Source organism: Mytilus galloprovincialis, chromosome 10 (genome assembly GCF_965363235.1).
Source record: "Mytilus galloprovincialis chromosome 10, xbMytGall1.hap1.1, whole genome shotgun sequence".
In the NCBI taxonomy this organism is placed as follows: Eukaryota; Metazoa; Mollusca; class Bivalvia; order Mytilida; family Mytilidae; genus Mytilus; species Mytilus galloprovincialis.
The window spans coordinates 74,685,079-74,712,618 of NC_134847.1; the positions used below are offsets into that span (position 1 = coordinate 74,685,079).

A 27,540-nucleotide genomic window follows, 5' to 3' on the forward strand; every position below is an offset into this window, starting at 1 on the left:
TCACTCTGACAAATACAAAATTTGTAACGGTTCCTAAAGCAATCAGCAATATGCAAACAGTAACTGTTATTAATTTAGTAAACGGGAGTATTGAAACTATTCAATTGAATGATTTCAAACAATTACCAGCTTTAGCAAATATTGTTCTGTCTTCCAATCCTATAAAATCGATCAAAACAGACGCATTCATGAATTTATCTTCGCTGAGGTACTTGTCTCTAGATGGGACACAGCTTACAACAGTACCAGAAGCCATTGCGAACACGAACGTTTCATGGGTCAATATGAACAATACAAAAATAGAATGTTTATGTTATGGTTTGAACTGGATGAAGTTATGGCCACGACGACTACAAACTACGATTGAAGGGATATGCATCAATACAGGAACTTCAATAATGAATTTTGTCACAAGCATAATACCAGCATGCAAGTTTGAAGATATCCAATAGACATTGCTGCAAAAAAATTGTCTTATAGGTTCTTACAACTTATTAAAAAACAACTTATCATTCATCAGTATATTTAAGAAACCTTTGATGATTTTGTGACAAGTGTATTGTTGGTTTCTTTATGAACACTGCGTTTGTCGCTTTAAAAATAATGAGACTGTGGTTAACGGAATCAGTTTTGGTTTAATAACCTTTTACCTAAAAATGTAACTATGTTCTTGTATTCTTTATATTCGGATGGTGATTGCATTTGAAATTTGTAACCTTTTGGGGGTTTTGCCTGTAGATGGAACTTAAAATTGAAGATATGGTAAATATTAAAGAATCCATAGAATTAAAAAAATCAATCTATCTAGATCAGAGAAATAAGAAAATGTATACCAAAAATAACTTATATATTAAATCAATGTTTGAACAACTAAATGATTAAAAATTGTTGTTGTTTTTCTCTCTATCAACTTACTATTTAAGTCAATAGAGAGAGAAGATACAGATGGATAATCGGAAACAATAATGACATACCACAAATCTAGCAACGTTAGTCCACCCAAATCCGTATGGTTAGTAGTTCCTGTCCCACTTGTGGTACCCGTTGTGTTACTTTTGTAAGTGAATCCAGTGAAAAGTCGACTACGGTTATTTATAGATATAAGAAGATGTGGTATGAATTTAAAAGAGTTTACAATATGTAAAAATGTGAGACAAGATGGCTGTATCTGGGTTTCAATAAGAAGAACACATCCGCGGTCAATCAATTCATAATCGAGTTTGTAAAGCGTTCAAAAGGGGTGATTTTAACTTGGTACCTTTTACGCAATAGCTTAATTGAAAGCAGTAATGAATACAATGCGAGAAGCGCAAGATCATTTAGACACGCTGCTGGAATGTTACTACATAAAAATGGAAAAGAGGGTCGAAAAGACACTGACAACGTCATGGCTAAAACAGAAAAAGATACAGAGCCAAACAAAAGTACACAAAACACAACATAGGTAACTAAAGACTGAACAAGACGATCCCTTTAACTACAGCCACATTCTTAAATTCTTTTTCAGTAATGCTAAAAATATTTGAAACATGTGTTTATATATTTTTTTACCTATAGTGGTTTACTTTTACAAATCGTGACTGGATGGAGAGTTGTCTCATTGACATTTATATCAAATGTGTTTACACCTATTATATGTTATTATTCAATCAGTACATTGCAAATGTAAGCTTTAGAAAGTAATATTTCCCAAAAAAGTGGAGTTTTACCAGCAAATCCATATTTATAATTTATTTCTTTAGATATTTCTAAACTAAATATAAAGCACCATTGAGAAGGCTTGTCGAAAATAAGGCTACGTCATGTCTGTATAAAATGCCATATTTGTCTGCTTTCGTCTTATATTGAAATAGTCAGGCAGAGTAATGAGTAATGAATATAATAAAATCATAATTTTGATGAGTATACTCCTTCATTGATGTCAAGTCCAGGAGAATTTACAGAATTGTCCTCTTTTTCTGATTTATATTTGTTGTTTGGAATCCTGAAAGAAAAACAAATGTTTTTTTTTGGTAAAAACAAGTTGATCATAAATAAGGGTTAAAATCTACAAATATTTACATTTTCTTTATTACAACATTCATTAATCAAAGATAAATATGTGAATTATATGGAATTACCTTTACACAAAACCCAAAACAAAACTCATACATATTAACATTATCCCTATTCAAAGTTTCTTGGTATTTAACATTTCAGAGGATTCTGGGATAGTTCACCATTCCCCATGTGAAATTGAAAAATCGCCTAAAAGAAATAATCCACAATGCCTTTCAACATAAAAATGGTAGCATACGCTATAAATTTATTACTTTGGGATTTCATAAGGCATATTTCGTAAATAGTGACAAACAAAAAGGTAAAATATGCTACACAGAAGAACAAGTGGTCAGTATGCTGGAGTTTCTTATTGACAACATATTTGTTGAGTTTGGAGGTAGACTTTTTCAACAAATTGTCGGCATTCCTATGGGAACAAACTGTGCGCCTCTTCTTGCCGACCTCTTCTTATTTTCATATGAATCGGAGTTCCTCCAGACACTTGTCAAAAACAAGAGGATCAAAGAAGCCAGATTATTTAATTTCACTTTCAGATATATTGATGATGTTCTTTCCATTAACAATCCGAACTTTTCTGATTGGGTTCCATTAATATATCCCCCAGAACTAGAGATTAAAGAAACAACAGACACGGTTTCCTCCGCCTCATTTTTAGACTTATATCTCGAATTTGACTTACACAGTCATCTCAGTACCAGAATCTATGACAAACGAGACGATTTTAATTTTGAAATTATAAATTTCCCCCACCTTAGTAGCAATATACCAACTTCACCTGCATATGGGATATATATTTCCCAACTTATTCGATATTCAAGAGCTTGCAGCTCCTACTAAGACTTTGTAAAACGTCATCAGTGTCTGAGTAGAAAGTTGATGAACCAGGGGTATGTCAAAGAACGTCTCGTCCTTTTTCTAAAAAAGTTCATCGGAAGGTACCAAGACCTTGTTGATAAATATTCCGTATCAACTTCTCAAATAATACACGATGGTCTTGATGTATAGATTCTGCGTACTGATGTTGTTTATCATCTTAACAACGTGTTTTATAGTTCTTTCATTTGTCGTTGTTCTATTATCAATATTACTTTTACTATTGAATGGTTTTATGTGATATCCGTTTCACGTGACTCGGTACTTATACATCTCGTCAATGTGTTTGTATTGGCTTTCATTTTTGGTGGTTTGTTTTGTATTTGCGCCTTTTGTATTTCTTTTGTTCTTATAACGTGACTCTGTACTTTAAAAGATCCCGTCAGTATGATATTGTTCTATTATATGTCATTATGATATATTTCTATTATGAATTACAATATACGTTGAACCACAAACGTCAAAATCATTCAATCGCGTAGTGGAATTAACTATTTTTGGATTCTTATAAATTCTATATATAACTTTTGGACTAGTTTAAATTTCGGTCTATTTCTAAAATTTATTCTTACATACTTTTGATTTTTTAACCCTGTATGCTAACATTCCCATGTAAATTTTAAATTTGGATGTACGCACATTGAACGACAAATTTATGTGACGTATAAAATTTTCTGACGTCAGACACTCAAATCAATAAATGTGTTCGTAGATAGTAGATGTTTTTGTGTTCTGTTAAATTGTTCCTTTTAAAATTGTTATACGATGATGACTGATGTACACATATTTTGACTATTTTATTTATTGTGTCTGTTTATTTAACGCATCAATGTAAATATATCGGAAATTGATGAGACTGTCATTAAAGTGAGAGGGTTAGCGCTATAGAACCAGGTTTAATCCACCATTTTCTACATTTGAAAATGCCTGTACCAAGTCAGGAATATGACAGTTCTTGTCCATTCGTTTTTGATGCGCTTTGTTATTTGATTTTGCCATGTGATTATGGACTTTCCCAATTGATTTTCCTCTAAGTTCAGTATTTTTGTGATTTTACTTTTTTCAAGTACAAAGCAAAACAACAACAACAAAAAAGAGAAAAAAATATAAGATGCAGATATACCTCTTCAACAAAAACATATGTACAATTTGAAATCTGAACTAATCCTAACTTGTTTAACAATAAATAAGTATCACATGTTTAGTCTTTTAGCAATATTTAGTCATGTGGTATTTGTAGGATTTAATACTTTTAGGACACTTCGTTTCTTTCGAGTATAATTTCTAATTTCAAACTGTTGAAGGCGGTCGGTTTTACCATAGTAAACAACAAAATTAATATTGAATTGTTCAAAAAGCGATTGAACTGTTATTGATTGATTGGAGGCGATATTTATAAAATTCAGTAACTCATTAAAACGTAATCTCTTTATTTTAAGACATTGAAATTTGTTGTATATTTCACCATCATTAACTTGACTCGAAAGGATTCACACTTTAAATCAGCTTTATCGAGTAAAATCTCCCGAACTAACCATATATAGATTTCATATCCTCACAAATCCTTGATAAGGCTATGAGATCTCAAATGCGTTGTGACGTCCCGGTTTGATCTCAATTTTTATTTTACACCCTTAGTATCGTCTTATCTTTCACGTATTCTAAAGCCAACATTTGATTCTGATTATAAAATGAGTCAGTTTTTAAAATCAAAACATAATCTAAAAGGGAATATATATAACTTTGAACTAGATTGCCTTGGAAGAGGGTATTATTTTGTACTTAATATTATTCGTCTTTTAAAAATTCCATTAAGGAATATTGTTAGCAATGATTGAATAATGTTATACAATGTGTTCAGATCAACTTGACATGAAGACATACTTTCCAAAGTTTATTCCGTCTTCAATTGTTTCTGGTAAGTGTTGGTTGAGTGTCTCGGGCAGCATCAAAGCTAGAAGTCCAACTAGCAATGCACAGCCACCAAAAAGCACAAATGGCAAAGCTCTTCCCACATCACCCGACACAGCTTTATTCTGAGATAAAAATCATTGGTGTTCATTTTGGATACGTAAATATGACAAACAGATCAAATGTTAACTATATATATTTCTAAATAATAATGCTAAATCAATTATGTATACATTTAATTGTATATAACATAATTCGCTTATTTTTGTTTGTATGCAACGATCGCAAGCAAAATAATCTACAGTTCATTTAATAAGAAGTTCTTGATTAAGCTATATTTAAAGCTTCGCCATCCATATGTGAACCACGTGTTTACTTACATTGACCAGTTGTCGTTGGACAAGTTTAAGTATTACTCAAAATATGTAGATAATGAGATAATTATGGTTTTTGAAAGATATCCTTTTATAACATATTTCTCGTATATTTCATCAATGTAAATACGTATTTCTAACAAATTAGTATAGGTCTATGGTGTTTCCGAAATGTATTGTGACACATCATGTACAGGTACTTTTCTAATGCAGATATAATCTTTGATTGCGTTTTATGGCTAATTTATAATATGTCACGATGATTTTTCATGAAACCAATAAGTTTCCATTATACCCCTTACACAAGAAAAAACGATGTGTGATTTGCTGTAAATTCCTGAAGCAGGTAAATCGCGATAGGCACTTCGGATGCGCTGAATTTTCAAATAGTTTCTCATTTACTAGCACGTGGTTAAATTTGATGCAAATATCATACAAGTGAGAGGTTAAGCTAGTATAAAACTATGTTTAATTCACTATTTTCTACATAAGAAAATGCCTTTACCAAGTCATGGATATGACAGTTGTTCATTCTTTTGATGTATTTGAGCTTTTGATTTTAGCATTTGATAAGTGACTTTCCGTTTTGAATTTTCCTCGGAGTTCAGTATTTTTGTGATTTGACTTTTTGTTAGTACCTACGGTATTACCATTTCATTTATCAGTGATGCGGGGCTGACATATATAGATTATAACAAATATATATATAAAGTAAAAACAAAGTTTCAACTCTTTCAAACTATGTTTACCTTAGATGAATAAGGCATTTTAATGTCCCTTTGAAATATAAAACTCCTCATGTATTCCGGTTTTAATTCATACACCCTTATATTTCAAATGTTAATTTTGAAAGATCATTTCTGAGGAAGGTTCATCCAGAAAAGTATCAACACACGAAATTTACACTTATAGTAACTTCTATGGTTTATTGCAAGGTAATTGTGAATACAACAAATATTGAAAATATTACAGGATCTTACAAGATCTGCAACATAAGGCGAGATAAGAGCTCCAATATTAGCCATCGTTGAACTTAATCCCATTCCTTGGTTTCTTACAACCGTTGGATAAAGCTCCACTGACCATATATATATTATACCATACGCAGCAGCTATACCAACTTTTCCTAGCATCGCTAACGTTACAGTTATTGGCTGTAGATCTACAATTTAAGTCTTACTCAAATGCATGCATTTTTATAATATGAATATGAAATATATAAATGATACATTATTTTCTAAACAACACAAAATGCTGCACCATATCTACCCCTTTTCCTGAATGAAAAGCACTCCGCCATAATAATTCCATTGTGTGATATAACATATTGTCGAACAGCCCTTTTGAACATTAATCGTGCAAATATTCGATTTTTTCTTCTTCCAATGGTAACGTCAATATCATTATTCTATGTAAATGTTGTGATTAATAAAATGTCTATTGTTCTGAGCTGAAAAGGTAGAAGCCATTTGAATCAGACAAAACAATTAATTACGACTTTTTTGTTTATATGAAAGCTGAATATGTTTTTGATGTTTTACACTAAATGACTTGTTTTCTCCTTTTTCTTATTACAAACGTTCATTTGTTTTTGATAAGTTTAACAAAGACGTTTCCTTTGTTTGATTATTTTATTTCTTTCAGACCACATTGCTTCAAAGACAACATATTTTGATCTCTTGTTTGTGGGCATTTGTCTTTGTTGCACTTCAGTGTTACTGTCTACCGTTGTTATCCTCTTATATTTGATGTGTTTCCCTGGGTTTTATTTTGTAACCCGGATCTATTTTCTTTCAATCGGTTTGTGACTTTTGAACAGCGGTATACTACTGTTGCCTTTTTTAGGACTTAAATATATTGATTATAAACACCCCTCCCCCCAAAAAAATGATATAATAAGTTTTTTTTGCAGAATCATGCCCTTAAATTTAAGCTTTATATCAAACTCTTTTCTTTTAGAAGTTCGTGTTGCTCAGTCCTTGGTTTTCTGTAATTAATGAATTATTTACCTTCACTTGCATACAGCATTGGAAAAATAGCACATATGCAAAAGATGCCACCAAAAACCATACAAGATACATGAAGTGTCTTTCTTCCGATTCTGTCCAGTAATAACAAACAAATTGTATATGCTGGAAATTCAGCTAGGCCTGACAAGAAAAAATTCAAATAGTAGTCTCCACTTAGATCACCTGTATTCAAAGACAAACCAAAATAAGCCATGCTTGCAAACATCCTGAAAAATGGAAATTAAAGAGTTATGAATTACAGTACTTTATGTGATAAATTACCATAAACCTTTTAGGATTTCACAGTCATTTATGCGAATTACTGGCGATGAAGAGCGGTGTCATCAGTATATACTATACTATTGCATTTGTAGGGGTGAAATATCATTTCCTTTTCCAGAACAGACCATACATACGTAAACACACATACCCCCCCCCCCACACACACACACACAACACATTTGCATTCAAGCAAAGATACCGGTATTTTATAATTTGTTATTGAAGGTTTTGAGTGTGATTGAAGGTTTTTTTTTTAACTTTATTTATATATACAAACCTTACAGTACATACCAATTGATAAGAATTATCAAAGTTCTTTTTAAAAGAACTGGGTTATCAATGAGATGCCAAAATCGTCCAGACGGCTCTTCTTGGACAGTCAGATTACCAAAAGCCTTTTCATCAACGTTCTTGTTGTTGCCTTTAGCTATCTTTTTGAGAATTTTCACTGCTTCTTCGTGTTTGCCTTGCGAAAGCAACCATCTTGGTGATTCTGGAATTAGCCTGTTCATACATAAAAAAATTAAAACATTACTTGACAATTACGTAGACATATCATACCATTCCGTTATTATGAAAAAAAGAAACAATCGCAAAGCATGCCATTTTTTTTATTAATTTGAACATATATGACTGCACATAACAACAATACATTGGTAATCAAATGAAAATCTGAATTAAAATCTTAATCAATAAAATATGATTTTGATAATTGAATGCTCCTTTTCTCTTATTTCATATGGTTGTAAATATAGACAGCAATAGTATAATGTTGTTCAATAGACATAAATCGATTTACCTGAATTAAATCTAGGTCCGTCCAAAATCAAAACCAAGGGAAACACATCAACTATATGAGGAAGTTAATGGAACAACAAAAACAATGATCTGTTACAGAAACGAACGCCATCATACAAAACAACAGGCTATTTATCAATGAGATGCAAAAATGCGTTGATGGTGCACACCTTTAAACAAAATGTATTTTGCATTTACACTCTAACCAGAAATGTATGCAAAGTAATATCTTAATTGTTTATGTTTTTCATCTCGTAAAAGAAAATGAATTCTAACTTCTATCCAGTTTCGTTATCTACTTTCAACATGTAAGAACAGACTATTTTAATGAACAGTAACCCAAGACTCAGCTTTACCATGTGTTTAAAAAGAAACAATAAATCGAGTAACACACACAATGAATCGAGCGGGGATAATCATTATTATGGTAGAAATGTAGTATAGATCCATTTGTAACAATCAACGTTCAAACATGCATTTAGATATTCAATGAAAGGAACTACCGTCAGCATTTACTGTGTTTATTTACATATACTATTTACATGTTATTGTAACGTATTCTGGCTTTTTTTTCAGGAAATGCATTTCACAAATTACTAATTTAGACAAAGCTTGTAAATTCACAAGTGACTTACCACCAATAGAAAAGAAAAAATATGGATGGTATAGAAATAGCTATTTCTAGGTACACCCAATCCCGAATGAAATAAGCGACACCAGCTAAAACGACAAGACCAGCAGCAAAGAAGTAGCATATAACAATCCCGGCCCAGACGCGTTTAGAAGGACCTACTAATTCCATGCCTACAAAACAAAAATACACGTCTTATAAACTAGTGATAACATGAAAAGAAAGGACAAATTATAAGACATAATAACGTAGACCATCGCTTAAAAGAAAAAAAAAAACTTATCAAGCTTAAAATTTCATAATCCTCAAACGAAATACAGGAGCCTGATAAGGCCTCTGTTGCAATCATCATAAGAACTACACTTATATTTTTTTATGTTTATAATTTCTGATCAAATTTCGCACATTTTTATATCTACTAGTATATAAGTTTAGTTAAGCCAATGTATTACACAACACAGAAAGCTCCAACGAATTTAATATAATTATTTCACTACTCACCAAGTACAAAAGGGACAACATACAATCCAGAAGTACACATTCCTATGATAAACCTCAAAAGTCCAAACACCCAGAATGATGGCGCCCATGCTAATGAAAAACTAGATACGAGAAGTAACCACACAGCAAAATAAAATGTCTTTTTTCGTCCTAAACTAATAGAAATAATATTTCAGAAAACACTAAATCAATGTATCTAATAAATAACAATATGACAGTACTTTGTGTTACCTCATTGCAACACATATTTTACGGATCATATAAAACAACAGGTAGGACATATCAACACATGGAACACAATAATGTTAAGATTGTCAGTAAGAAACTACACATCAGCTAACATGACATTGCTAATTCCTTTTTTTTAAATGTTTTCCTCAGTAATTTTAGTGTAGAAGTTTCCCACTGCGTATAATCCTGTTTTGTTTAATCGTTTTTTTTTATGACAATTATGTATACACAGGCGGACGTGTGATATTTGCGCCGTTTAAAAAAAACCAATGATCTTTCATTTGCGCTAATTGAGTACAGACAAATTGCAGGTGAGTGTTATTTTGTAGTTGGAGGAAGGAATACATCAGATGTGTAGCATATAAATACTCGGCAAAACAGATGTGTATGGATTGTAATGTTAATTCTGAATGATGTCAATATATTTTACTCCATGATCTTAGTGTATGCAAACAGAATGCTTTTATCTAAGGAATTGAATTATCCAGCTAGAAAACCTACTTCTAATTCTCCGTTGTGAGTAGTGGACAACATGTTATAATTGACAAATCATAACATATGTACAACTGACTCACGTCAGAGGTTTATAAATCATAAATACTAAATACCATTCGCCTGTAATATACATGACCGTACACAACCGGCGCAAAAAAAAGAAAGAAAAAATCGGCACAAGTGGTACAGATCGGCGCAAATGTAACGCGTCAACGCATGTGAATTAAGTTAAAATTTAGGTTCTGAAATAGACCGAACATATTTGAAAAGACAAAATAATCAAAGTGTCTGAACAGTTTTTAACAAACCGCAGTCAATATGATCTGATATCAGATAACTAAGTGAATTATTTTTCCCATGATTAACCTGCTTAAAACTCAATAAAATAACAAAATATATTATGGAGACAAAACAACCTGAGTTGATGATCGGAAAAGGAAAACCACACGTATACAAGTAAAATAATTATTGCAATAAATTATACTTATTGTGTCGACATCTTTTAACCAAGATTAAAGTTGGAAATTAAATTTTAACTCACAGGTCAGACAAAGATCCGAATCCTAGTGCTCCTGTTAAAACTCCACCAAAAAATATCATGGCCGCATGGGAAGTTTTCAGCTCGTCATCACAAACAAAATTTTGCTTAGTAAACGAATTAGAATGATACAGTGGTGACAAACAGAAATAAAAACATTTTAAAATGTATATGCTCACGATATCTGTGCGGTTTAACCAGTTATGAATAAATGAACATCATAATATTGTAAAAAATATACTTAAAAGTATAAATATGCATACTTTGCATACATAGGTGTGTAAATAAAATGAATACCTAAAATGTATAAACACTTGTTCTCTGACAATTTGTTGTAGATACTGGACCGTATATAATTTCTGTTAAATGTATTTAAATTTCTAAGATAATGTAAGAACTTGTTTTGACCTCTTGTGATAATTACTATAAATAATTATATAGATAAAAGGCAGTCGTGCTTTACAAACGATCAAATAGTTCAAATACAGTTTTAATAAGATTCAAATAAAAATATTCTCCAAAGAGTGCGAAAACGGGTGCATCGACACGGAAATCGTCGGTCCTATCAAAACAGTGTTTATTTTTTAAAACTATAATAGAGGATTTCCCTGGATGCGATTTATCACTGAACAGGAATCATTAACTTTTCAGCAGGAAATTCAATGTTTCTACAATGAAACCAAGACCCATAGATTTTCAGCTTTACTGATGTAAAGTTGTATTAATTCTTACGTTATTCATACGACTCACAGAGGTGCCTTAATTTTTTGTGTGTCCTTGTTAATCTTCTTTTTTTTTAATATTGCCCTCTACAGTTTGTTCTTTATTTCCTGGTATCTGGTATTAATTTTCGAATGTGCGTTCGGTGCATCAGAGTGATTTCAAGTTTTTTTTTATAAAGATTATACTTTCAATTATAGAATAAACACTGTGTTTTTATTACAAAATTTAGATACTCTAAATTAGAAAACAAAGTTGTTTACATAAATAAGAATTGTTTCTAAATACCTCACTTGTAAAGGTTGATTCAAAAACAGTCTTTGCATAGACCCATTTCTCACAATGAACGAGTTTGCTGTTGTTACCATATATTGTACATCCATCGTAAAGGTATCCATCTTCAGATGATAGTGGAATTGACCGATTAACGTCTTCCATGTGAGCCTCGCTTTGTATTTTGTATGTATCATTCGGCCAATTAGGTAGTGCACATCTGAAACATGTAATTCGTAACATTGACTATACCAAATTCAAACAAACAAATATAAGCTCCTTCAGTGCAAAAAGCTTCATATTGAGATTCAAAGATGATCTTGTAAAATATTACATATGGTGCAGCATTCAACTATTTTCTTTGGATATTACCGTTTGAATGGTTTTACACCAGTAATTCTTGGGGCCCTTTATAGCGTACTGTTCGTTGTGAGACAAGGCTCTGTGTTGAAGACCGTGACCTATAATGGTTAACATTTATAAATTGTGACTTGGATGATGAGTTGTCTCATTGGCACTCATACCACATCTTCTTCTTGTTTAAGAATTTTCCCAATAATTTTTTGCCTGCTGGATTCCCATAATAGTTTGAATCTGGGGCCATAGACCCTACCGAATTGCAATAAATGAACATACAATAATATACCAATGTTTGAAAAGTTTGCATGTTTAATTTGAAAACAGATCATAAAAAGATGCTTTGGTTTGTTCTTTCTTTAATTTAGAAATCAATTTTGTATTGGTGAAAGTAACAAAATATACTAGTATATAAATATAACTTTTTCACTTATTGTAGCATATGTCAAGGTTTTGGTTTTTTTAACCAATACGATTTTATCAAAAATAGATAGAACCCGTGGTTTTATAATGCATGAAATACATGTATAATTCATAAATTAGGCAATTGGTTTACTGGTTTGAATTGTTTAACATTTTTTCATGACCGAATATTTCTTATCTTACTATAGGGGTTTGCTTTGTACATTATATAATGTCGATACATGACCTACCGTTTCTTACATTAACTTTTTGTTTTTGTGTTTTGTTGATACTTGAGTTCTATACAAGAGCTTCTCTGCTCGTTTGGGTTTTTATTACTTTTATCATCAAAATTATATTATTTTTTTTAACATTTGCTGTTATAAAGCTAAGGTAATAAATTGAAAATTAGGAATAAAGCTCCGTCATATAAATGATTCCTTGTCCAGATTTGCCTATTCTTTGGTTTCTTTTTGATTGTTTCTGGTTTTCAATATTTGTACTAGGTTTCGAACATTTTTGTTCCAGCATCTCGAAATGCACACGTGGTACAGTAAAATTTGCAGTGTTTAATTTTATCAATATCCTAATGCTCAAATCTACAATTCAAACTTTCCCTTTAAAAATACAACTCAGATACGGTTCCAGGATTTTGAAAAAGGGTGGGGTCATTGGGATGGCGTCTGCCAAGCAAACACTTCGGGTGATCCTTGTAAAAAAACTATGCATTTATCAATTATGAAGCTTCATAAGGGGGTCGGGGTCCTACACCCTAATTCCGACTGCAACTCGTTTTTAGTCGATACGGTTGTAATTATGAACACTCCATCCAGAATTGAGAAATACGTCTTACTAAATATATAATCATAGTGCATAAAAATCTTTGCAAAGTATGTTATATAATAATCTAAATATAAATGACTTTACTTTCGTTGAAGTCTTTTTAAAAACATTAAAAACAACTGACCTATGATCAGGCGTTGCTAGAATAAATGACGATAAAAGTGTATGAAATGACGTCATCAACGGCATCAAACATAATAGAAAATAAATCCTCTTTTGGTATGGTCCAAATTCACCAACTATTTCAAACGTCGAATCCACATCCATATTAGAAATTTATTAGAGAAGAATTGCACCTTCGTCAAGTAAGATAATACATATATTTGTTTATGATACGCTATAAATATAAACTCAAGAGATAGATTACAGATGACCTTTTATGATAGTTACCTTCATTTTACAGTGACAATGCAAATACCATGAAAGGATTCGGTGAAATACAATATAAGAAATATACATATCTATGGTTAAATATAGGTGTGTCTGTGCATATAAATCATATCCAACTAAGTTAGACATCACGTGACTTCTGTGACGTAAACTAGCCGCCATTTTGTATTATATTTCCCCATATAAAATGCATAGATGCTTCAATAAAGTTCAATTTTCTCATAAACCTGACCCGTTTTCTAACTTTTGCAAATCAATCCTTGATATTCAAACATATTTCTATCAAACAATGTTGGTCCTAACAGTTTAATTTTTGATTAAAGGCGGTCATTTTAGAGTTGTAAAACATGCACTTTTTCTCGTCATTTCTCCGTTGACTCGATGCTAAATTACCGATACCCATGTCTACTTGTACAACAAATAAAGAAATTCCGTAAATAAAAAACAAACTTTGCAAATCGATTAAGTATATTGAAACATATATCTGGTGGGGAATACTACTTAAAACAGTTTGATTTTAGGGCAAATTCGGTCAAACATCGATTTAAAAAAGGGAAATTTTCGGGATTTTTCAAAATGACGGATGATGTATATGGAAATGTTGCATCAAATCAAGGATTTGTATAGTAAGACTTTTCTAGATTATATTTAATTTTTCATTCAGAATCTCTGATATTTCTGTTGTTTTCTTTGGTGACATTTCGATATGATTGATTTCAAAATGTCTTGATAATGAAAATATTATTTTAAGTGCGACACGGGAACATTTATTTTGACAGATATCCAGTATTTACTGTTACCGGAAAATATTTTACAATAAAATTCATAATACATTTTTTTCTCTTCTTTTTTTAAAGGTGTGTTTCCTGTTTTCTGTATATTTTATCTTTTTGTAGAAATATAGTTATACATTCCTTATAGAACAAAAACATGTTTTCATCCGATTAGAAAAAAATCCAATGCCCAACAATTATTATAGATAAATATTCTATACCTTTGAAATTTCATCCCTTTACAGAACAGGTGAACTCTGACTTGGGTTATAATGTTACGTAACAATATATTGTCAGGTAGACGTGCAAACTAAAAGCAACCAGGTAACATTAAACATCCTGTCAGTGTGTATACATGTATTACCAGAGTTTAAATTTTGTGATATACAAAAGTTTTAATAGATGTACAAATAAATATCTTCTTTTAATTTCCCGTGTCAAATCAGAAGACGTATGTATCATAATAAACTTTAAGAACATATAAAAGATATAAAAGATATTCAAATATTTATGTTTCCATAATTATTTTAAAGAAATATTATGATTCAAATTTAAATTTAATCTAAATGGATTTTTTTTTATTATTTTATAGGAAATTCAACGAGATTTTATTATTATTTTTTTTTAATTCAATATTTTAAGCTAAATCCCTGCATTCAGTGAATCGGTATAAAGTTTAACTCGTGTAAAAAAGTGTTATTGTATACATTTAAACAGAGACGTCATATAATACGATTGCTCTGATTTCAACAATATTGTATACCCTGTAAAATCTATCAACAGAGTTATCGGTCCTGAATAGGACATATATAGTTTGGAATGTCTTACAGGGGTAAATTCAGTAAATACATATACGTCATCAGGGACCGCCCATTTAGGGGAGAGCTTTCTGTATAACACTGAAGTGATATGCTCTTCTGATTGGTAGATAATGTTTGTAATAAATATTTTTTGGCAGATGGATCAAAACTAGAGTTGAAAATAAATAAAAAATAAATGCTGAATGTACTAATTGTTTTTACTACAGGGTTGAAAAGTAATGGGGGTCAGTATAGGAATTCAGTGCGAATCTACATTGTTTGTAAACAAGGCCGTGTGAATGCCCAAAAATGCCGCATGACCCTATGTTTTTATTAGTGCAAAAGATAGTGCTACATTTGTACTTTCATGAATGTTATATGAAAGTTTCCAATTTCTACAGTTAATCAGGTATAAATTTAATTCCATACATAGATTAGCATTAAAGTCAATGGGAGATTTTTTACTGAATTTACCCCTATAGGAAAATATTCACTCTTTCACTGTACTTGTCCGAGGCCACACAATTATCAACAAACTCATTTCCTGTAAATTTTAATGTAATGGAAGGATTTTGGAACCATTTGAAGTTGTTTTTTACACAAATTTCTATCTTAGCTGCGGCTATCCAGGATGCACTGAGTGTACTGTGAGAGGAAGCATGGGGTATATGGTAAAAATCAGTTTTTGTGTGCAGATTCAAAGAAACAATAGAAATTACACTTTAGAGTTATGATATCAATGAAAGGCATAAATATTCTCCCCATTTACATCACATTTTGCACATATTTCTCCTCATAATGTACATAAAATCATATGAAAAAAAAATAGATTACCTCCCTTTGAAACAGTGATTTTTTTTAGCTGTGTTTCCCATGTTAAGTTGTAGAACAAGTGGTAAATAAGCACTTTTCTAGTATTTTAACACTCGAATAATCTGACCGCATGAAGGTATTAATTTATTTTTACATAACGCATTGCGTTTCTTTATTTAAAAACTATACTAGACAACTTTTCATGATTACATGTCCTTCATCTAGGAAACTAGAGTTGAAATGTTTGTAATTGGATTTTTATGTTAAATAATTGCTTTTACATATTCCAAATTGTTACTTTAATCTTCCAAATGCAAAGTTTGGTTATACTTAGTCTTATTTATTTATATTTGGCACTTTTTTCTACTTCAGTTCTGGCTGTCTAGTTTTGGCGAAGAATCCATCCTGATGTTTGGGTAACAGGAATTTCTGCAGAGTGATTGTCAATGACATTTTGTGAACTTTACAAGTAATTAAAACACAGATTTAGTATAATGAAACATAATTGTTGTTTTATTTGGTATCAAACTGCTTTAAAAAGCCTTTAAAAAGTCTTTTTGTGGTCTTTTCAGGGTATTTAATCAAAAACTTCCATATAAGGAAAAATTTAACTAAGAGTACACCAAGTCTTTAGTTTCTAGGTGTACTTGCAATACTGGTCAAAGCAAACACAGAAAACAATTCATATTTATTAAATATAGTATTTTACACCATTCTTTTAAAAACCGTCAATGTGCAACTTTATATACCAAATATACATTGGCCGCAGTATGGGCTATAGTATAAATTTTGCTCTATCTTTACAAATTCAGCATTTATGAATGTTGTATTGAAACTGGAACTTGAAAATTGGATACCTTACATGTTTATTACAAAAAAAGTGGGAAAAGAAGTAAAAAAGTCCCTTACAGGAAAATATGCACTCTTTCACTGTACTTGTCCAAGGCCACACAATTATCAACAAACTCATTTCCTGTAAATTTTAATGTAATGGAAGGATTTTGGAACCATTTGAAGTTGTTTTTTACACAAATTTCTATCTTAGTTGCGGCTATCCAGGATGCACTGAGTGTACTGTGAGAAGAAGCATGGGGTATATGGTAAAAATCAGTTTTTGTGTGCAGATTCAAAGAAACAATAGAAATTACACTTTAGAGTTATGATATCAATGAAAGGCATAAATATTCTCCCCATTTACATCACATTTTGCACATATTTCTCCTCATAATGTACATAAAATCATATGAAAAAAAATAGATTACCTCCCTTTGAAACAGTGATTTTTTTTTTAGCTGTGTTTCCCATGTTAAGTTGTAGAACAAGTGGTAAATAAGCACTTTTCTAGTATTTTAACACTCGAATAATCTGACCGCATGAAGGTATTAATTTATTTTTACATAACGCATTGCGTTTCTTTATTTAAAAACTATACTAGACAACTTTTCATGATTACATGTCCTTCATCTAGGAAACTAGAGTTGAAATGTTTGTAATTGGATTTTTATGTTAAATAATTGCTTTTACATATTCCAAATTGTTACTTTAATCTTCCAAATGCAAAGTTTGGTTATACTTAGTCTTATTTATTTATATTTGGCACTTTTTTCTACTTCAGTTCTGGCTGTCTAGTTTTGGCGAAGAATCCATCCTGATGTTTGGGTAACAGGAATTTCTGCAGAGTGATTGTCAATGACATTTTGTGAACTTTACAAGTAATTAAAACACAGATTTAGTATAATGAAACATAATTGTTGTTTTATTTGGTATCAAACTGCTTTAAAAAGCCTTTAAAAAGTCTTTTTGTGGTCTTTTCAGGGTATTTAATCAAAAACTTCCATATAAGGAAAAATTTAACTAAGAGTACACCAAGTCTTTAGTTTCTAGGTGTACTTGCAATACTGGTCAAAGCAAACACAGAAAACAATTCATATTTATTAAATATAGTATTTTACACCATTCTTTTAAAAACCGTCAATGTGCAACTTTATATACCAAATATACATTGGCCGCAGTATGGGCTATAGTATAAATTTTGCTCTATCTTTACAAATTCAGCATTTATGAATGTTGTATTGAAACTGGAACTTGAAAATTGGATACCTTACATGTTTATTACAAAAAAAGTGGGAAAAGAAGTAAAAAAGTCCCTTACAGGAAAATATGCACTCTTTCACTGTACTTGTCCAAGGCCACACAATTATCAACAAACTCATTTCCTGTAAATTTTAATGTAATGGAAGGATTTTGGAACCATTTGAAGTTGTTTTTTACACAAATTTCTATCTTAGTTGCGGCTATCCAGGATGCACTGAGTGTACTGTGAGAAGAAGCATGGGGTATATGGTAAAAATCAGTTTTTGTGTGCAGATTCAAAGAAACAATAGAAATTACACTTTAGAGTTATGATATCAATGAAAGGCATAAATATTCTCCCCATTTACATCACATTTTGCACATATTTCTCCTCATAATGTACATAAAATCATATGAAAAAAAATAGATTACCTCCCTTTGAAACAGTGATTTTTTTTTAGCTGTGTTTCCCATGTTAAGTTGTAGAACAAGTGGTAAATAAGCACTTTTCTAGTATTTTAACACTCGAATAATCTGACCGCATGAAGGTATTAATTTATTTTTACATAACGCATTGCGTTTCTTTATTTAAAAACTATACTAGACAACTTTTCATGATTACATGTCCTTCATCTAGGAAACTAGAGTTGAAATGTTTGTAATTGGATTTTTATGTTAAATAATTGCTTTTACATATTCCAAATTGTTACTTTAATCTTCCAAATGCAAAGTTTGGTTATACTTAGTCTTATTTATTTATATTTGGCACTTTTTTCTACTTCAGTTCTGGCTGTCTAGTTTTGGCGAAGAATCCATCCTGATGTTTGGGTAACAGGAATTTCTGCAGAGTGATTGTCAATGACATTTTGTGAACTTTACAAGTAATTAAAACACAGATTTAGTATAATGAAACATAATTGTTGTTTTATTTGGTATCAAACTGCTTTAAAAAGCCTTTAAAAAGTCTTTTTGTGGTCTTTTCAGGGTATTTAATCAAAAACTTCCATATAAGGAAAAATTTAACTAAGAGTACACCAAGTCTTTAGTTTCTAGGTGTACTTGCAATACTGGTCAAAGCAAACACAGAAAACAATTCATATTTATTAAATATAGTATTTTACACCATTCTTTTAAAAACCGTCAATGTGCAACTTTATATACCAAATATACATTGGCCGCAGTATGGGCTATAGTATAAATTTTGCTCTATCTTTACAAATTCAGCATTTATGAATGTTGTATTGAAACTGGAACTTGAAAATTGGATACCTTACATGTTTATTACAAAAAAAGTGGGAAAAGAAGTAAAAAAGTCCCTTACAGGAAAATATGCACTCTTTCACTGTACTTGTCCAAGGCCACACAATTATCAACAAACTCATTTCCTGTAAATTTTAATGTAATGGAAGGATTTTGGAACCATTTGAAGTTGTTTTTTACACAAATTTCTATCTTAGTTGCGGCTATCCAGGATGCACTGAGTGTACTGTGAGAAGAAGCATGGGGTATATGGTAAAAATCAGTTTTTGTGTGCAGATTCAAAGAAACAATAGAAATTACACTTTAGAGTTATGATATCAATGAAAGGCATAAATATTCTCCCCATTTACATCACATTTTGCACATATTTCTCCTCATAATGTACATAAAATCATATGAAAAAAAATAGATTACCTCCCTTTGAAACAGTGATTTTTTTTTTAGCTGTGTTTCCCATGTTAAGTTGTAGAACAAGTGGTAAATAAGCACTTTTCTAGTATTTTAACACTCGAATAATCTGACCGCATGAAGGTATTAATTTATTTTTACATAACGCATTGTGTTTCTTTATTTAAAAACTATACTAGACAACTTTTCATGATTACATGTCCTTCATCTAGGAAACTAGAGTTGAAATGTTTGTAATTGGATTTTTATGTTAAATAATTGCTTTTACATATTCCAAATTGTTACTTTAATCTTCCAAATGCAAAGTTTGGTTATACTTAGTCTTATTTATTTATATTTGGCACTTTTTTCTACTTCAGTTCTGGCTGTCTAGTTTTGGCGAAGAATCCATCCTGATGTTTGGGTAACAGGAATTTCTGCAGAGTGATTGTCAATGACATTTTGTGAACTTTACAAGTAATTAAAACACAGATTTAGTATAATGAAACATAATTGTTGTTTTATTTGGTATCAAACTGCTTTAAAAAGCCTTTAAAAAGTCTTTTTGTGGTCTTTTCAGGGTATTTAATCAAAAACTTCCATATAAGGAAAAATTTAACTAAGAGTACACCAAGTCTTTAGTTTCTAGGTGTACTTGCAATACTGGTCAAAGCAAACACAGAAAACAATTCATATTTATTAAACATAGTATTTTACACCATTCTTTTAAAAACCGTCAATGTGCAACTTTATATACCAAATATACATTGGCCGCAGTATGGGCTATAGTATAAATTTTGCTCTATCTTTACAAATTCAGCATTTATGAATGTTGTATTGAAACTGGAACTTGAAAATTGGATACCTTACATGTTTATTACAAAAAAAGTGGGAAAAGAAGTAAAAAAGTCCCTTACAGGAAAATATGCACTCTTTCACTGTACTTGTCCAAGGCCACACAATTATCAACAAACTCATTTCCTGTAAATTTTAATGTAATGGAAGGATTTTGGAACCATTTGAAGTTGTTTTTTACACAAATTTCTATCTTAGTTGCGGCTATCCAGGATGCACTGAGTGTACTGTGAGAAGAAGCATGGGGTATATGGTAAAAATCAGTTTTTGTGTGCAGATTCAAAGAAACAATAGAAATTACACTTTAGAGTTATGATATCAATGAAAGGCATAAATATTCTCCCCATTTACATCACATTTTGCACATATTTCTCCTCATAATGTACATAAAATCATATGAAAAAAAATAGATTACCTCCCTTTGAAACAGTGATTTTTTTTTAGCTGTGTTTCCCATGTTAAGTTGTAGAACAAGTGGTAAATAAGCACTTTTCTAGTATTTTAACACTCGAATAATCTGACCGCATGAAGGTATTAATTTATTTTTACATAACGCATTGTGTTTCTTTATTTAAAAACTATACTAGACAACTTTTCATGATTACATGTCCTTCATCTAGGAAACTAGAGTTGAAATGTTTGTAATTGGATTTTTATGTTAAATAATTGCTTTTACATATTCCAAATTGTTACTTTAATCTTCCAAATGCAAAGTTTGGTTATACTTAGTCTTATTTATTTATATTTGGCACTTTTTTCTACTTCAGTTCTGGCTGTCTAGTTTTGGCGAAGAATCCATCCTGATGTTTGGGTAACAGGAATTTCTGCAGAGTGATTGTCAATGACATTTTGTGAACTTTACAAGTAATTAAAACACAGATTTAGTATAATGAAACATAATTGTTGTTTTATTTGGTATCAAACTGCTTTAAAAAGCCTTTAAAAAGTCTTTTTGTGGTCTTTTCAGGGTATCTAATCAAAAACTTCCATATAAGGAAAAATTTAACTAAGAGTACACCAAGTCTTTAGTTTCTAGGTGTACTTGCAATACTGGTCAAAGCAAACACAGAAAACAATTCATATTTATTAAACATAGTATTTTACACCATTCTTTTAAAAACCGTCAATGTGCAACTTTATATACCAAATATACATTGGCCGCAGTATGGGCTATAGTATAAATTTTGCTCTATCTTTACAAATTCAGCATTTATGAATGTTGTATTGAAACTGGAACTTGAAAATTGGATACCTTACATGTTTATTACAAAAAAAGTGGGAAAAGAAGTAAAAAAGTCCCTTACAGGAAAATATGCACTCTTTCACTGTACTTGTCCAAGGCCACACAATTATCAACAAACTCATTTCCTGTAAATTTTAATGTAATGGAAGGATTTTGGAACCATTTGAAGTTGTTTTTTACACAAATTTCTATCTTAGTTGCGGCTATCCAGGATGCACTGAGTGTACTGTGAGAAGAAGCATGGGGTATATGGTAAAAATCAGTTTTTGTGTGCAGATTCAAAGAAACAATAGAAATTACACTTTAGAGTTATGATATCAATGAAAGGCATAAATATTCTCCCCATTTACATCACATTTTGCACATATTTCTCCTCATAATGTACATAAAATCATATGAAAAAAAATAGATTACCTCCCTTTGAAACAGTGATTTTTTTTTTTGCTGTGTTTCCCATGTTAAGTTGTAGAACAAGTGGTAAATAAGCACTTTTCTAGTATTTTAACACTCGAATAATCTGACCGCATGAAGGTATTAATTTATTTTTACATAACGCATTGTGTTTCTTTATTTAAAAACTATACTAGACAACTTTTCATGATTACATGTCCTTCATCTAGGAAACTAGAGTTGAAATGTTTGTAATTGGATTTTTATGTTAAATAATTGCTTTTACATATTCCAAATTGTTACTTTAATCTTCCAAATGCAAAGTTTGGTTATACTTAGTCTTATTTATTTATATTTGGCACTTTTTTCTACTTCAGTTCTGGCTGTCTAGTTTTGGCGAAGAATCCATCCTGATGTTTGGGTAACAGGAATTTCTGCAGAGTGATTGTCAATGACATTTTGTGAACTTTACAAGTAATTAAAACACAGATTTAGTATAATGAAACATAATTGTTGTTTTATTTGGTATCAAACTGCTTTAAAAAGCCTTTAAAAAGTCTTTTTGTGGTCTTTTCAGGGTATTTAATCAAAAACTTCCATATAAGGAAAAATTTAACTAAGAGTACACCAAGTCTTTAGTTTCTAGGTGTACTTGCAATACTGGTCAAAGCAAACACAGAAAACAATTCATATTTATTAAACATAGTATTTTACACCATTCTTTTAAAAACCGTCAATGTGCAACTTTATATACCAAATATACATTGGCCGCAGTATGGGCTATAGTATAAATTTTGCTCTATCTTTACAAATTCAGCATTTATGAATGTTGTATTGAAACTGGAACTTGAAAATTGGATACCTTACATGTTTATTACAAAAAAAGTGGGAAAAGAAGTAAAAAAGTCCCTTACAGGAAAATATGCACTCTTTCACTGTACTTGTCCAAGGCCACACAATTATCAACAAACTCATTTCCTGTAAATTTTAATGAAATGGAAGGATTTTGGAACCATTTGAAGTTGTTTTTTACACAAATTTCTATCTTAGTTGCGGCTATCCAGGATGCACTGAGTGTACTGTGAGAAGAAGCATGGGGTATATGGTAAAAATCAGTTTTTGTGTGCAGATTCAAAGAAACAATAGAAATTACACTTTAGAGTTATGATATCAATGAAAGGCATAAATATTCTCCCCATTTACATCACATTTTGCACATATTTCTCCTCATAATGTACATAAAATCATATGAAAAAAAATAGATTACCTCCCTTTGAAACAGTGATTTTTTTTTAGCTGTGTTTCCCATGTTAAGTTGTAGAACAAGTGGTAAATAAGCACTTTTCTAGTATTTTAACACTCGAATAATCTGACCGCATGAAGGTATTAATTTATTTTTACATAACGCATTGTGTTTCTTTATTTAAAAACTATACTAGACAACTTTTCATGATTACATGTCCTTCATCTAGGAAACTAGAGTTGAAATGTTTGTAATTGGATTTTTATGTTAAATAATTGCTTTTACATATTCCAAATTGTTACTTTAATCTTCCAAATGCAAAGTTTGGTTATACTTAGTCTTATTTATTTATATTTGGCACTTTTTTCTACTTCAGTTCTGGCTGTCTAGTTTTGGCGAAGAATCCATCCTGATGTTTGGGTAACAGGAATTTCTGCAGAGTGATTGTCAATGACATTTTGTGAACTTTACAAGTAATTAAAACACAGATTTAGTATAATGAAACATAATTGTTGTTTTATTTGGTATCAAACTGCTTTAAAAAGCCTTTAAAAAGTCTTTTTGTGGTCTTTTCAGGGTATTTAATCAAAAACTTCCATATAAGGAAAAATTTAACTAAGAGTACACCAAGTCTTTAGTTTCTAGGTGTACTTGCAATACTGGTCAAAGCAAACACAGAAAACAATTCATATTTATTAAACATAGTATTTTACACCATTCTTTTAAAAACCGTCAATGTGCAACTTTATATACCAAATATACATTGGCCGCAGTATGGGCTATAGTATAAATTTTGCTCTATCTTTACAAATTCAGCATTTATGAATGTTGTATTGAAACTGGAACTTGAAAATTGGATACCTTACATGTTTATTACAAAAAAAGTGGGAAAAGAAGTAAAAAAGTCCCTTACAGGAAAATATGCACTCTTTCACTGTACTTGTCCAAGGCCACACAATTATCAACAAACTCATTTCCTGTAAATTTTAATGTAATGGAAGGATTTTGGAACCATTTGAAGTTGTTTTTTACACAAATTTCTATCTTAGTTGCGGCTATCCAGGATGCACTGAGTGTACTGTGAGAAGAAGCATGGGGTATATGGTAAAAATCAGTTTTTGTGTGCAGATTCAAAGAAACAATAGAAATTACACTTTAGAGTTATGATATCAATGAAAGGCATAAATATTCTCCCCATTTACATCACATTTTGCACATATTTCTCCTCATAATGTACATAAAATCATATGAAAAAAAATAGATTACCTCCCTTTGAAACAGTGATTTTTTTTTAGCTGTGTTTCCCATGTTAAGTTGTAGAACAAGTGGTAAATAAGCACTTTTCTAGTATTTTAACACTCGAATAATCTGACCGCATGAAGGTATTAATTTATTTTTACATAACGCATTGTGTTTCTTTATTTAAAAACTATACTAGACAACTTTTCATGATTACATGTCCTTCATCTAGGAAACTAGAGTTGAAATGTTTGTAATTGGATTTTTATGTTAAATAATTGCTTTTACATATTCCAAATTGTTACTTTAATCTTCCAAATGCAAAGTTTGGTTATACTTAGTCTTATTTATTTATATTTGGCACTTTTTTCTACTTCAGTTCTGGCTGTCTAGTTTTGGCGAAGAATCCATCCTGATGTTTGGGTAACAGGAATTTCTGCAGAGTGATTGTCAATGACATTTTGTGAACTTTACAAGTAATTAAAACACAGATTTAGTATAATGAAACATAATGGTTGTTTTATTTGGTATCAAACTGCTTTAAAAAGCCTTTAAAAAGTCTTTTTGTGGTCTTTTCAGGGTATTTAATCAAAAACTTCCATATAAGGAAAAATTTAACTAAGAGTACACCAAGTCTTTAGTTTCTAGGTGTACTTGCAATACTGGTCAAAGCAAACACAGAAAACAATTCATATTTATTAAACATAGTATTTTACACCATTCTTTTAAAAACCGTCAATGTGCAACTTTATATACCAAATATACATTGGCCGCAGTATGGGCTATAGTATAAATTTTGCTCTATCTTTACAAATTCAGCATTTATGAATGTTGTATTGAAACTGGAACTTGAAAATTGGATACCTTACATGTTTATTACAAAAAAAGTGGGAAAAGAAGTAAAAAAGTCCCTTACAGGAAAATATGCACTCTTTCACTGTACTTGTCCAAGGCCACACAATTATCAACAAACTCATTTCCTGTAAATTTTAATGTAATGGAAGGATTTTGGAACCATTTGAAGTTGTTTTTTACACAAATTTCTATCTTAGTTGCGGCTATCCAGGATGCACTGAGTGTACTGTGAGAAGAAGCATGGGGTATATGGTAAAAATCAGTTTTTGTGTGCAGATTCAAAGAAACAATAGAAATTACACTTTAGAGTTATGATATCAATGAAAGGCATAAATATTCTCCCCATTTACATCACATTTTGCACATATTTCTCCTCATAATGTACATAAAATCATATGAAAAAAAATAGATTACCTCCCTTTGAAACAGTGATTTTTTTTTAGCTGTGTTTCCCATGTTAAGTTGTAGAACAAGTGGTAAATAAGCACTTTTCTAGTATTTTAACACTCGAATAATCTGACCGCATGAAGGTATTAATTTATTTTTACATAACGCATTGTGTTTCTTTATTTAAAAACTATACTAGACAACTTTTCATGATTACATGTCCTTCATCTAGGAAACTAGAGTTGAAATGTTTGTAATTGGATTTTTATGTTAAATAATTGCTTTTACATATTCCAAATTGTTACCTTAATCTTCCAAATGCAAAGTTTGGTTATTCAAACTTTCCCTTTAAAAATACAACTCAGATACGGTTCCAGGATTTTGAAAAAGGGTGGGGTCATTGGGATGGCGTCTGCCAAGCAAACACTTCTGGTGATCCTTGTAAAAAAACTATGCATTTATCAATTATGAAGCTTCATAAGGGGGTCGGGGGTCCTACACCCTTATTCAGACTGCAACTCGTTTTTAGTCGATACAGTTGTAATTATGAACACTCCATCCAGAATTGAGAAATACGTCTTACTAAATATATAATCATAGTGCATAAAAATCTTTGCAAAGTATGTTATATAATAATCTAAATATAAATGACTTTACTTTCGTTGAAGTCTTTTTAAAACATTAAAAACAACTGACCTATGATCAGGCGTTGCTAGAATAAATGACGATAAAAGTGTATGAAATGACGTCATAAACGGCATCAAACATAAAAGAAAATAAATCCTCTTTTGGTATGGTCCAAATTCACCAACTATTTCAAACGTCGAATCCACATCCATATTAGAAATTTATTAGAGAAGAATTGCACCTTCGTCAAGTAAGATAATACATATATTTGTTTATGATACGCTATAAATATAAACTCAAGAGATAGATTACAGATGACCTTTTATGATAGTTACCTTCATTTTACAGTGACAATGCAAATACCATGAAAGGATTCGGTGAAATACAATATAAGAAATATACATATCTATGGTTAAATATAGGTGTGTCTGTGCATATAAATCATATCCAACTAAGTTAGACATCACGTGACTTCTGTGACGTATACTAGCCGCCATTTTGTATTATATTTCCCCATATAAAATGCATAGATGCTTCAATAAAGTTCAATTTTCTCATAAACCTGACCCGTTTTCTAACTTTTGCAAATCAATCCTTGATATTCAAACATATTTCTATCAAACAATGTTGGTCCTAACAGTTTAATTTTTGATTAAAGGCGGTCATTTTAGAGTTGTAAAACATGCACTTTTTCTCGTCATTTCTCCGTTGACTCGATGCTAAATTACCGATACCCATGTCTACTTGTACAACAAATAAAGAAATTCCGTAAATAAAAAACAAACTTTGCAAATCGATTAAGTATATTAAAACATATATCTGGCGGGGAATACTACTTAAAACAGTTTGATTTTAGGGCAAATTCGGTCAAACATCGATTTAAAAAAGGGAAATTTTCGGGATTTT

General features: G+C 30.8%; 1 protein-coding gene and 1 long non-coding RNA gene across 8 annotated transcripts; one reads left to right on the forward strand and one right to left on the reverse strand.

Moving 5' to 3' along the window:
* Positions 1-1,716: 1,716 nt before the first annotated feature.
* LOC143048374 (organic cation transporter protein-like) lies at positions 1,717-26,826 on the reverse strand. Of its 7 annotated transcripts, none has more exons than XM_076222033.1 (10): positions 26,704-26,826; positions 11,713-11,917; positions 10,708-10,811; positions 9,441-9,595; positions 8,944-9,112; positions 7,802-8,014; positions 7,229-7,455; positions 6,200-6,381; positions 4,819-4,970; positions 1,717-1,984 (listed from the first exon to the last, which is right to left on the reverse strand). In XM_076222033.1, exons 1-10 carry the CDS (start codon positions 26,766-26,768, stop codon positions 1,888-1,890), a joined length of 1,569 nt encoding a protein of 522 aa, XP_076078148.1. In that variant the 5' UTR covers positions 26,769-26,826; the 3' UTR covers positions 1,717-1,887. The 7 variants fall into 7 exon arrangements, with proteins under 7 accessions (XP_076078148.1, XP_076078149.1, XP_076078147.1 ...); XM_076222034.1 differs by lacking the exon at positions 26,704-26,826 and adding an exon at positions 14,684-14,778; XM_076222032.1 differs by lacking the exon at positions 26,704-26,826 and adding an exon at positions 13,424-13,617.
* On the forward strand, positions 14,695-17,982 carry LOC143048378 (uncharacterized). The gene is made up of 3 exons (XR_012969807.1): positions 14,695-14,913; positions 16,448-16,544; positions 17,691-17,982. It is a non-coding gene; the product is annotated as an uncharacterized LOC143048378 (long non-coding RNA).
* Positions 26,827-27,540: the final 714 nt, after the last annotated feature.